Below are 12,836 nucleotides of genomic sequence, written 5' to 3' on the forward strand. Positions count from 1 at the left end.
GCCATACAAAATGCTGCAACTTTGTAGAAAATATTTTAATGCACTCTAACAGATCCGACACTAAAATGTAAGTTATTTAGTCCAGTGTCTTCTGTTTCTATCACCTCTCTGTTTCTATATCGTATTTATGAATCTAAGGGCAGTGAATAGAAGTGCATTCGCCGGCAGTGGAAACAGTATGCTTTATTGAATCTAGGTCACTAGTTCAAATCCAAATGGGATGAACTTTGCCTGTCATTCAGGAACTTATCAAACAATTACTCTAAAATACTGAAGGCAATTCAATTTACAATAACTCTCCCAGTAAATATTGAACTTTCCATTTCCTTTTTCCTTTCTTTTTTTTTTTTTTTTTTACTTTTCTGATATTGCAATCAGATCCTTCTCTAGTAAGCAACCCACCATTTCCCTAAAGTTCCAGAACAAAATAACTTCACTTCAATAGAAATATAGAATGTTTTACCAATAAAGTCAGAACCCACATTTTTTTTTTTTTTTTTTTTTTTTTTTTTAACTTCACAGACATCAAACAAACTAAGACTAAAAAAACTCTTGCAGTTTCAGCCTGCTCAGAAAGAGAGAAAGCTGACCAACACTACTGAACAACATCATAACAGACTAGTTATAAACATCTCAAAACTTATATTACAGAAACCAGATTGATCTACTTCATGTTTAGACAATATAATTTATATATGGGGTGAGTGGGATAAAAGGTGCTCTCCATCAAATTGGTTTCGAGTAACACCAACAGAAAGGAATTCTATTCAGTTCCATTTTTTTTCTTTGTTGTTTTGCTTGTTTATTTTCCTGTCACTTTTTTTTTATTTTGGGTAATTACAAGGAATTGATTCAAAAAAAAACAAAACAATGATTGGTTTTAACAGAATTTCAAATATACCTGAAATGAAGACACTAATATATTTATCCACAAAGACAAATTACACATTCCTTTTGATTGATTTCTTTTTAATATTAACAAATATTGCTGATAAATCAATAAAGTCCAATATTTAGAGAGATCACACAAAACTTTGTAAGGCAAGAATACATTATTTTAACAGTATGACAATAATCATAACATCAATACTGGTAAATAATCACACAATAATATACTAAAGGAGCATTATTAATAGTCATAAAAATCTACGTAAACTATTCATTATTAACAGCAATGATTTCATTTTATCACAGTCTTTGGGGGGTCTAATGGTTCTAACAATGTATAATCGCTGCAGGCAATGTTACTACATTAAATCTGCTTTCTACAAGAACTCTCTATGTAAAAGCCAAATCAAACAGACAAGATGTCAAACCTAGCATATGCATGCATTGAACACAAACAAAATAGCCCTGCAGCAATCCACTTACCGACTGGGTTATCTTGTTCACAAGTAACATCTGTGGAGGCATGGAAACAAAACATTGGAATGGTTTGAAACAAAAACAAAAAAAAAAATAATAAAGAACTAACATCATTAATTTCAATTGTATAAGAAAATTATATATATATCTCAAGAAGAGTATCCATGCCATACTAGAATATTAATCATCATATACGTGATAATCCACAGATTCATATTTCAATAACATTTTTGAAACAAGTGATAAGAATCCCTGCCAAAGCACAACACCAGCTTAAAACTAATTTATTAACACAAAATAAACAAATATTCTCATGCTCGTTATATGATAGTGATAAGACGCATTCACTCAACCAACGCTTGTTAAATATTTTACTGTGAACCTTCAGTTCTTGACTTGCTAAATTCGATTGTGGGTTTTTTTTAACTTGAGAAAGGCCTTTTATTTCTCTTGCAATTTACCTTTGTTCCATATTATTGAGATGACATGCAACGGTATTTTTAGCTAGGAAGCACTATTCATGACTTCTCTTCCTTAGTTTAAGCATATATGAAAAAAATCTTGAAAGCAAGAATCTACTATCATCTATATATATATATATATATATATATATATATATATATATGTATATGTATATATATATATATATATATATAAAATAATGAAACCAATGTAAATACAACATATTTTTGGGACTACTTCCTTCTGAAGATAGGCCTTTGTGCCTAAAATATAAAGGGTTTTTGCAAAACTTTATCCATTCTTAGAAGCTTTCTTTATTTCTATTTTCTTTCATTTTCTACTTCTGTACTACAATGCTTCAAGCAAACTACAATGCTCTAATATATATATATATATACATATATATATATATATATATATATATATATATATATATATATATATATATATATATATATATATATAGAATGAGTTATAAAAATCTAAAGTAAGCGTGGTATAGATAGTTAAATAGTTGCCTGGTAGTGCTCACAGAAATCCAAAACTTAAACTATTAAACTATAACTTCTTCATCAGGGATAGGTTATACCAAAATAAATAGTTAGCTATAAGAATGATTTTCTTTTATGAGAATGACCAGGTATAGAAGCATAAAAGTCAAACAAACAGTAACAGATGTAAGGAGTTGTTTATATAAAAAGTTGCATATACAATTAAATGATGTAATCAAGTCTTATTTTTACAGCTGTTTCGGATAATCAATGTCTGGTCCTATAACAATGCATATTTTGTAATGAAGTCCAATAATATTGTAAGTGTATGAACAGACACGGATTTTGAAAAATCCATAGATCAAAATCACAATATCCTCATCAGAAAACACTAATTATCAAAACAGCTGTAAAGACAAGTCTTGATTACATCACGTAATTGTATATGCAACATTCCATATAAATAGCTTCTTTACACCTGCTATTATTTGCCTGTGTTTTCTGTTTATTTATATATATGAAGATAGATGACAGAAGAACTAATTCCAAGATATCTTAGTAAGCTTATGACTATAGTTTATTAGCTAGCAGCAAACTCATCTAAAATGGTTATGATAACAAAAAAAGTTGTGTCTAAACAAGGAGAGTATCAGAAACTTTGCATCCGTAGTTGTTCAAGAGGAAAATTATAGGTAGGACCCATAACAGTTGGATAACAAAAGAAAAATTCTTAGACACAAAACTGACTAATAAAAAGAAAATTACATTTAGAGTAAATAAATAAAACATAAATAATAACCAAAATGATTAAATTTTAAGAAATTCTTCAATCCATTATAATTATAATTACATATGGTATACCCCTGGTGGAAATATTAATCTGCATGCAAGAAATTCTTATGTCTCTCTTTTTTCTATTGTTGAACGATTAACAATCAAGGGAGAAAAAACAGACAGGAATGCCTTTTAAACTATAAACTATTTCCTATTTATAAGAAATGTCTAACTTTATAGAATGTTGAATTTAGCTTGGTTTATTTATCACAAGATATGCCATGCTGATGATTCCAAATAAGGATGAAATGGTGCTTTACATGGCTACCAATGACTAGAACCTTTAAGTACTTTATAATGTGTAGAAAAGCAATATTATTAGTAACTCTTTATACAAACATACGTACAAATGTACATACATACATAAGAACGTATGTATATATGTATGTATATAAATTTCAAAGGTAAAAGTAAACAAAAGCACAAGGAAAGAACAGAAATTCACACACAAGACATGGATTATCATTAAAGGTGTGAAATTGTAATGACTTTTTGGATGGTAATTGATGAGGAAAGAGCACATCCATGTCTTATGTGTGAACTTACCGTTCATGCCTTGTCTTGCATCTGTTTCATTTTTGAAACCTATCATTCAATGTAACACCACACACCTATCTTCTCTTTGTCACTATGTGTGTGTGTGTGTGTATTATTTGGTAATCTTCATCAATTTGTAGAACACAACAAAAGACTAACTGAAGTTGAGGCTCTATGCATTTAGTATATACGGTATTCCTCAGATTTATGGGATAGTTTTTCACTAGAATGACATCCATCTAAACGATGCTCAGGTTAGTAATACATTTAAAGCCTAAAAACCATGATTAATTAGTAATGATATTTATGCATTATATAACATATAATTAATATATTCACCCAACAGAGTGTATTGAGTACTCCTATTTTTATTTGTGATATTAAATTATTATAGTATATACATGCACACAAAAATGTGTATATGAATGTGTGTATGTATATATATTATGTTATATTATATTTTATTATATGATATTATATTATATTTTATACATATATGTAGAATGGTTGTTTATGTGTTTGCATATGTGTATGTGTGTGTGCATGTGTGTGTGCATGTGTGTGTGCATGTGTATGTGCCTGTGTGTACATGCATGCATACAAGCGTATGCATGTAAATATAGTTACTTTGCATACTGCTGTTGTCTGTCAGAAAGTACAACATAATATATACTAAAATAACTTTTGTGCTTGCTTCATATACATACATATGTATGTATGTATGTATGTATGTATGTATGTAAAGAGAAAGGAGAGGTAGAGGAAGAGAAAGAGAGAGAGAAATGAGAAAGGAAGGAGAAGAACAAAAAGAAAGAGAGAGAGGGAGAGAAAATATCCTGATGATTTCATTACCAAAAAGCAAGACCACTCCACCTAAATATGACCACAGTATCAAAAAAAATAGTTTTAACGCTACTTTAGAATATATAGACAAAACTCATACATAAGACAAAACAAAAATTATAAGATTAACGAACATGTAAAACAAAGATCATGAAAATGTATATGAAACAAAAAATATAAAACATATATAATCATATATAATACATGCACTGTATATATAGAGTATTGTTAGTTTGTTTGATGGGCTCAATAAAAAAAGTAGTCCATCCATTAAGTATGAGTCAATGAATACAGAAGTTATATGTGAGCTACTTTAAGTTTCATGATTGGATAGTCCAGCAATAAGATAGGCTTGATTGCTCAATCCAGCAATCATTCAGCCTGAATGATTGACACAGTATTCTATACAAACCCATCCAATTACTACACTATCTAAATAAGAAACTTGAAGTTGCTCTTGTATTTATTAAATGATATAATATATTATATATATTTGTATACATTGTATGTATGTATTTTCTGTATTTAATGTTTTGCACTTTACCAGAATTTTTCAGCTAGGGTCAAGTAGAAAAACCACTCCAAACCTGGAGTTTCCCTGTAAATAAAGTATGGACTGACTATCTTGTGATGGCTTGAAGTCATAGAACATATGATAATAATAAAGTTAAACAAAATAGTGATATCTTGAATGAATTTAATACATATATTTCAAATCATTTTGCAAGAAATATTTTGAAATGTCTTAACCATATATGTTATCTAATAGATAAATTCTTTTTCTCTCTTGCAAAAGGATCTGAAATGCACATCTCAAGTATATTCAAAATATCAATATAATTGACTTGATTATTATTATTATTATTATTATTATTATTATTATTATTATTATTATTATTATTATTATTAAGGCAAGGTACAGGCAGAATCATTAGCATGCCAGACAAAATGTTTAGTAACATTTCGTCCATCTTTAAGTTCTGAGTTCAAATTCCACTGGGGTCAACTTTGCCTTTCATCCATCCAGGGTCGATAAAATAAGCACCAGTCGAGCACTGGTGGAGGTGGGGGGTGATGCAATGAACCTTTCCTCTAAAATTGCTGACCTTGTGCCAAAATTCGAAACCATCATTATTGCACACACAACAACACACACACGCACGCGCGCTCATACAAGCTTGCACACACACACACATGCGCACACACGTACACATATATAGCGTGTATATGTGACGCGCAGCTGTTTTAATTTGATAACTCCTTTCTAAAAATATGTATCAGAGCTTGCAAAACAATTACAGGTTTAAACCATGCACAAACCCATCCCTAATGAGACTTGAATTTTGTCTCCACTGATCTTACTTATAGCAAATAAATTCTGCCTGGTTTTGATTGGTCAATAAATTTTAAATGAACTGATGGGAGTTTGTTGGTAATGAAGATGTAAAAGTTTAAATTGATTGGTTATTTTATATGAGAACCAGATATAATTTAGAAGCTTTAATGTTTGTTTCATTGAAATTTTCTATATTTTTTTGCTTTTGTCCATTTGTTTTTTACTTTGTTTTTTAACTAATAATATTTAGTGTTAATTATGTTGTTAATTAAGAGTGAATATAAAGAGGGTGATGAACAAAAATGAATTATATCTTTTTACACTCTAAAAATGAATTTTGCGCAGATATACTTTATCTTTCATTCTTCCAAGATCCATAAAATAAGGCTATGAATTAAGTAAATTAAGTACCATTCAAGTACTGGGTTTTGGTAAATAAAGTACCAGTTAAATACCAGAGTTGATAAATTGAGTACAAGACAATATAATCAACTGTTCCTTCATTGCAAATTTATGACCTAAGTTAGAAATGAATAATGCCATAAAATCAGTTATTCTATGATCTATAGGTGCATGGCTTTAGTGGTTAAAGCATCGGCTTCACAATCATGAGGTAGTGAGTTTGATTCTCTGACCAGGTTGTGTGTTGTGTTCTTGAGCAAGACACTTCATTTCACATTGCTCCAGTTCACTCAGCTGTAGAAATGTGTTGCGACATCACTGGTGCCAAGCTGTATCGGCCCCTTTGCCTTTCCCTTGGATAATACCAGTAGCATGGAGAAGGAAGGCTGGTATGCATGAGTGACTGCTGCTCTTCCATAAACAACCATGCTCAGATTTGTGCCTCGGAGGGGAACTTTCTAGGTGCAATCCCATGGTCATTCATGACCAAAGGGAATCTTTACCCTTTTACCATATGATCCATTAAACTTTTGTTACTACATTTCTCTCAAAATACAGAACCTTTGTTGCAATTAACTTTTAAAATTATGCTAAATTTATTAAACTGATTTATCATTAAGCTGGTGCTTGAAACAAATTAACATGAAAATACCAGAAACAGCTCTCTGGCTTACCAGCTCCAGTCAAACTATCTAACCCAAGGGTTCTTAACCATTTTTTATCTATGGACCCCTTTGATTAATATTTTATTCTTGCGGACCCTTATAACCATTTGAAGTTTAAAAGTTTTATAGAAACATCTTTCAAAATTCCTATTTTGTTTTCCACACATTCACTTGTGGAGGTTGAACTACTGTAAAATGTTTGAGAAAGAAACCTAGCTGTTTCTTGCAATACATACCAATACATACATTGAAAGCAACATTTTTTCAGAGGCCCTTAAAATACTATTGTGGATCCCCAATTTACTATTTTGTTATGTGGGCTCCCAAAGATCTTATATGGACCCTCAGGGGCCATATGGATCCCAGTTGAAACCAAAACCATATAATTTACAACAAAATATCTTAGCTGCACCACCACACCTGTGCCTATTGGCTTAATAGATAGATTTTTCACATTATACATTTTACATACATTTTTAACATAGTTTGGATAGAATGTCATTATTTCTGTTTAATTGAATGCCTAGTTAATTAATGTAGTATTTTCTGAAGCAAAAGAACCATCAATATATGAATCAAGATTGTTATCGCATCTCATTCAAGAATTCGGTTTTGGTTAATTGATAGAGAAAACATTTCTTCTATTTGTTGATAAACATTTTTTTTTAAAGAATGGTATATAATTAGTTTTATCTTATCTTTGGCTGGTATTTAATGGTATTTTATTCATCTATATCTATCTATTGGTTTTATTTAAACTCTAGATTTAGAATATTTGTTCCAAGGCAATGAGAAGGGCCTCTACAATGTTGCTTTGCCTGTGAGAAATAGCAACCAAATCTTTCTTTAACCACAACCTAATATCTTAATAAGAAGAGACACATGGAATAATGTAGTCTTAGATAAGCCATACCTAAATGAAAACTTTAAAACCTCACCGAAAAACTTGATAGAATTATCTTGGCTGTAACATGATTTTGATTATAGGACGACACCACCACCACCACCACCAGCAACAACAACAATACTAATAGCAACAATTACAATAACATTATTGAAGACAAAATGATTATAATAAAATTGAAATACAGATGCAATCATCATTGTCATTAACATCATTGTGCTCATCATTATCATTGTCATCTTCGTTGTCATCATCATCGTCATCATCATCGTCATCGTCATCATCGTCGTCATCATCATCATCATCATCATTGCCGTTGTTGATGTCATTGTTGCCTTGTATATGAATTCCCCCAGAGGCTGATGGAGAGTGTGGCCAATCCACCTTAGATGTCTTGTGAGTAGAGCTTGTTGCAGAGAGCTGATGTAGCAGTAGTGTCATATTTTGGGGATTTGAAATGAAGTCCAATGGACAAACATGCAGGATTCAACATAGACAGTAGTGGTCTAAGACTTCAAGTTCCCAGAGATCTCCAGCTCTCACTGGTCAGGATTCACACCCATAGAGAAGGGTGGTCCAAATGAATGCTTGGAAAATACACATTTTCGTGCAAATTCTGGTCTCCAGCCATGACCAAAAGCAATCCAGAGGTCAATCTCATCTGAGCAGCAGAGTGAACTTCACTAAAACTCCCAAGGGCCAGCTAGTGTTGTTAGGATGGGTTACAGATTAAACCGTTAGCATTTAAACCAACATCCAGCCCAAATATTCTACCTATTTTATGTTGAAACTACCCAGATCCAGCCATTGGCATTTATTCTACAATAGCATTCTAGAAATAAATAACTACATCATCGAAATCTCAAAGCTACGAGATAATACATGATTAATTCAAAACACTGTGGATAAATAAGCGTTACACTTGACAGAGCAATCTGAATGCTAAAGGGTTAACTCACTCAGTCACTGAAACAAATTCTATCGTTATGTCTCTTGAACATTGTGACTCGCACTTTTAGCGTAACAAATCTAAACATTTGCAATGAATATCACTTTTCTCATAATCACTAACATCATTTGCATTTTGTCCTGTATCTAGTCTTTCATTATTGCTTTCAATGCGACTAATAAGTATTCATTGAGTTGAATGATTAGCTCTGAAGCCAAATTAATTTTGATATATGAGGCTAGTTTTGCTGAAACAGAAACACACTTGTTTATGTCTAATTTTCTCGAACTATCTTAATGTAGATTAGCAGCAAAAAAAAAAAAAAAACCAAAAAGACAAACAAAAAACTACAGACTGGTTGTTAGTTTGGCAGTTTTAGTATGATAATTTCTTAAACTAGTTCACATGGTTCAAACAAAATAGAAAGTTTTGGTTTTTAAGAAAGTGTCTGGTTAATTAATTTTGTCAGGCTTATGACTAAGAAAAATAAGAATAAGAATAAAAATATAAACGAATGATTTTGGAAAACTTCATTATATGTAATACAATATATTTTAAAGCTGATTCATTTTTTTTTTTTTTAATCTCTAAAATTTATCTGTAAATTTTCATTTCATTATTTGTCCCATTGCAAGAGAGGAAAAAAAAAGATCTTGCCAGAAGCCAGCATTTAGTGTTTTCAGTTAGTGAAGCTTTTCGAGTTAGGTGGGATGGAGTCCTCCTCCTCTTCCTCCTCCTCCTCAAACGCAAAGAACTACATTCTTCAAGACGACAATGCACCTTATCACCGAGCTCTCCTCACTCATGAGTTTCTAACCAAAAACATGGTATCACTTCTGCAACCCTCCCTATTCACCAGATTTAGCACCTGCAGGCTTCTGTCTCTTCCCCAAAATAAAAATGGCAGCTCAAAGGTCACTGTTTTAACATCGTTGTTGAAATCCAGAGCAAATTGCTTATGGAAAATGACTCCCAGGTTGGATTCCAAAAGTGACAGGGATGCTGGGACCGGTGTATTGCTGTACAAGGTGACTATTTCGAAGGAGATGATGTTAAAACTTAGGTAAATAAGTTATTTTTTTGGTGGTGGTGGTGGTGGTGGTATTGGTGGTGGTAGTGGTGGTTGCCATTGTTGTCGTCGTCATCGTTGTTGTCATTGTTGTGGTCATTGTCAACACCCTCGTGGTGGTGATGATGATGGTGGTGGTGGTGGTGGCGGCGGTGGTGGTGGTGGTATTGGTGGTGGTGGTGGTGGTGGTAGTGGTGGTGGTGGTGGTGGTGGTGGTGGTGGTGGTGGTGGTGGTGGTTGCCATTGTTGTCGTCGTCATCGTCGTTGTCATTGTTGTGGTCATTGTCAACACCCTCATGGTGGTGATGATGATGGTGGTGGTGGTGGTATTGGTGGTGGTGGTGGTTGTGGTGGTGGTGGTGGTGGTTGCCATTGTTGTCGTCGACATCGTCGTTGTCATTATTGTAGTCATTGTCAACACCCTCGTGGTGATGATGATGGTGGTGGTGGTTGTGGTAGTGGCAGTGGTGGTGGTGGTGGTGGCGGTGGCGGCGGTGGTGGTGGTGGTGGTGGTGGCACCGGTGATGATAGTGGTAGTGGTGATGATAATACATTGGTTTTCATTGGATAAAACCCCCAAGTGCAATGAAACTAATCCAAGAAATCATCCATCTTTTCAGTATATAGAAGCCTGTATGTAGGCCAATGACTACTGAAATGGTAGGTTCTATATTCCTCACAGCAATTCTATTTATCTAATTCTTCAAAGGACTCTCTTCAAATTTTCTTTGCTACTTAAATTACATGATCAAAGCGTCTGCCATAGCGACAGAAAACTTTAAATCTATCAGAGACATAACAAGAAACTGTCTATAAATTTCATGTGAGCACAATACCTATACTAATGAACTATTCTTAATACCAACACTAACGAACTATTCTGTAAAGCTGAATTTTGATAAGCCTAAATACATTATCATTCTAAGAAAAAAAAATGTAATGAGTAACGGATAAATTAAATTTTACTCTTAAATATTAAAAAAAAAAAAGATTTTTATATTCCACTTATTGTTTATTTCAGAACATCCTTCAGATTTGCTTATAAGCAAGTGTGGCAGTGTGGTAAGAAGTTTGCTTCCCAACCACATAGTCCTAGGTTCAGTCCCACTGTTTGGCACCTTGGGCAAGTGTCTTCTACTATAGCTTCAGGTCAACCAAGCCCCTGTGAGTGGATTTGGTAGACGGAAACTGAAAGAAGCCCGTCATATACATATATATATATATATATATATATATATATATATATATATATACATACATACATACATAAATGTCACACAATGAGAATGAGTGCTCAACACTGCACTGATGGATAAAATTTCTTTATTTGTGTATTAAGGCTACCATTGGTTTCATGTTGAGATAAATATCTTAATATCTTAACAATTTTTCAAGCCAATCACATACTAAATTCCATCACAAGGCACTGGTCTCTCTGGGAGTATAATAGAAGACACTGGCTGAAAGTGCCACGCAATGAGACTGAACCCCAAACCACATGGTTACAAAGTAAGCTTCTTAATCACACAACCATTTTAGCACACTCCGGAAATATAAAAAGTAAACGTGACCTTGATGGTATTTGAACTCGTATCCTGAAGGTATTTTGTCCGATGCTCTAATGATTCTGCCAATAATAATAATAATTCCCTCGATAATAATAATAATTTTCTAACATAGGCACAAAGCTGGAAATTTGTGGGGAAAGGGTTAGTCAATTAAACTGACCCTAGTACTTCATTGAAACTTTATTTCATGAACCCGGGAAGGATAAAAGCAAAACCAATCTTGTCAGGATTTGAACTTAGAGTATAAAGAACTGAAACAAATATCACAAGGTATTTTATTCACTGCTCTACCAATTCAGCCAACCCATTGTCCTAATAATATTTTGCACTATAGGCACAAGAGCAGAAATTTTGAGAGCGGGGTCCAGTCAATTACATCAACCCCAGTACGCAACTAGTACTTACCTCATCAACCCCAAGAGGATGAAAGGCAAGGTTAACCTCAGCGGAATTTGAACTCAGAACTAAATGCACACACCCCAGCAACACGGAGGTGTAGGAGGTGATGCAGTAGAAATTTGCCTCAATCTACCAAATATTGAAAAGTTATATAATAATAATAATGATAATAATAATAATAATAATAATAATAATAATAATAACAATAATAATAATGATGATTTTAAATTTTGGCACAAGGCCAGCAATTTCTAATAATAATAATAATAATCTATTCTACTAAAGGTACAAGGTCTGAAATTTGTGGGTGGTTGGAAGACTAGCCAATTACATCGACCCCAGTGTTTAACTGGTACTTAATTTATCAACCCCGTAAGGATGAATGGCAAAGTCGACCTCAGCAGAATTTGAACTCAGAACGTAATGACAGATGAAATGCTGCTTAGCATTTTGCCTGGCATGCTAACGATTCTGCCAACTCACCACCTTGAAATAATAATAATAATAATGATAATGATAATAATAATAATAATAATAATAATAATAATAATAATAATAATAATAATAATAATAATAACTAATATTCATGGTCTCACAACAAACAGATCTTCAAATGATTATGATGCAAGAAATATGTTGGAAGCATTAGAAACCGATATTGATTAGATAAGCATCGCTGTCTCCTACCTTTGCCCCACAAGCAGAATCGGTCATCAAAATATATTTCTTCTTTATCATGCTCTATTTCGGTTCTCCTGCTACCGTTGTCCATTAATTCACACCATTTTGCCCGAGCTGCTCCTTTGAAGTAAATAGTAACACCTGGGGGAAAGAAAATCATTGTCATATAGTTTTGAACAGTTTATTGATTTTTGCACACAGGTAACACGAATATTTGTATAGTTCCTTTTATCTAAAAATACATACATACAAACAAACATGTGTGTGTGAGCGTGTACTTATATACACACATACACACATGCAAAAATGCATATTCATACTTATACATTAT

At 32.8% G+C, this 12,836-nt stretch overlaps 1 protein-coding gene across 2 annotated transcripts in view; it reads right to left on the minus strand.

The window, feature by feature from the left end:
- LOC106870126 (arrestin domain-containing protein 3) overlaps positions 1 to 12,836 on the minus strand; it is a 102,665-nt gene that overhangs the window by 46,989 nt on the left and 42,840 nt on the right. Inside the window, exons 2-3 of one of the 2 annotated variants that reach the window (XM_089361069.1) lie at positions 12,512 to 12,646; positions 1,372 to 1,401 (exon numbers count right to left, since the gene is read on the minus strand). In XM_089361069.1, the coding sequence (XP_089217195.1) occupies positions 1,372 to 1,401; positions 12,512 to 12,646 (165 nt within the window). The remainder of the gene's footprint in view (positions 1 to 1,371; positions 1,402 to 12,511; positions 12,647 to 12,836) is intronic. The other variant, XM_089361070.1, reaches the window with a different exon arrangement.

The sequence above is a fragment of the Octopus bimaculoides genome, chromosome 12 (genome assembly GCF_046866305.1).
Source record: "Octopus bimaculoides isolate indiv1 chromosome 12, ASM4686630v1, whole genome shotgun sequence".
Lineage (NCBI taxonomy): Eukaryota > Metazoa > Mollusca > Cephalopoda > Octopoda > Octopodidae > Octopus > Octopus bimaculoides.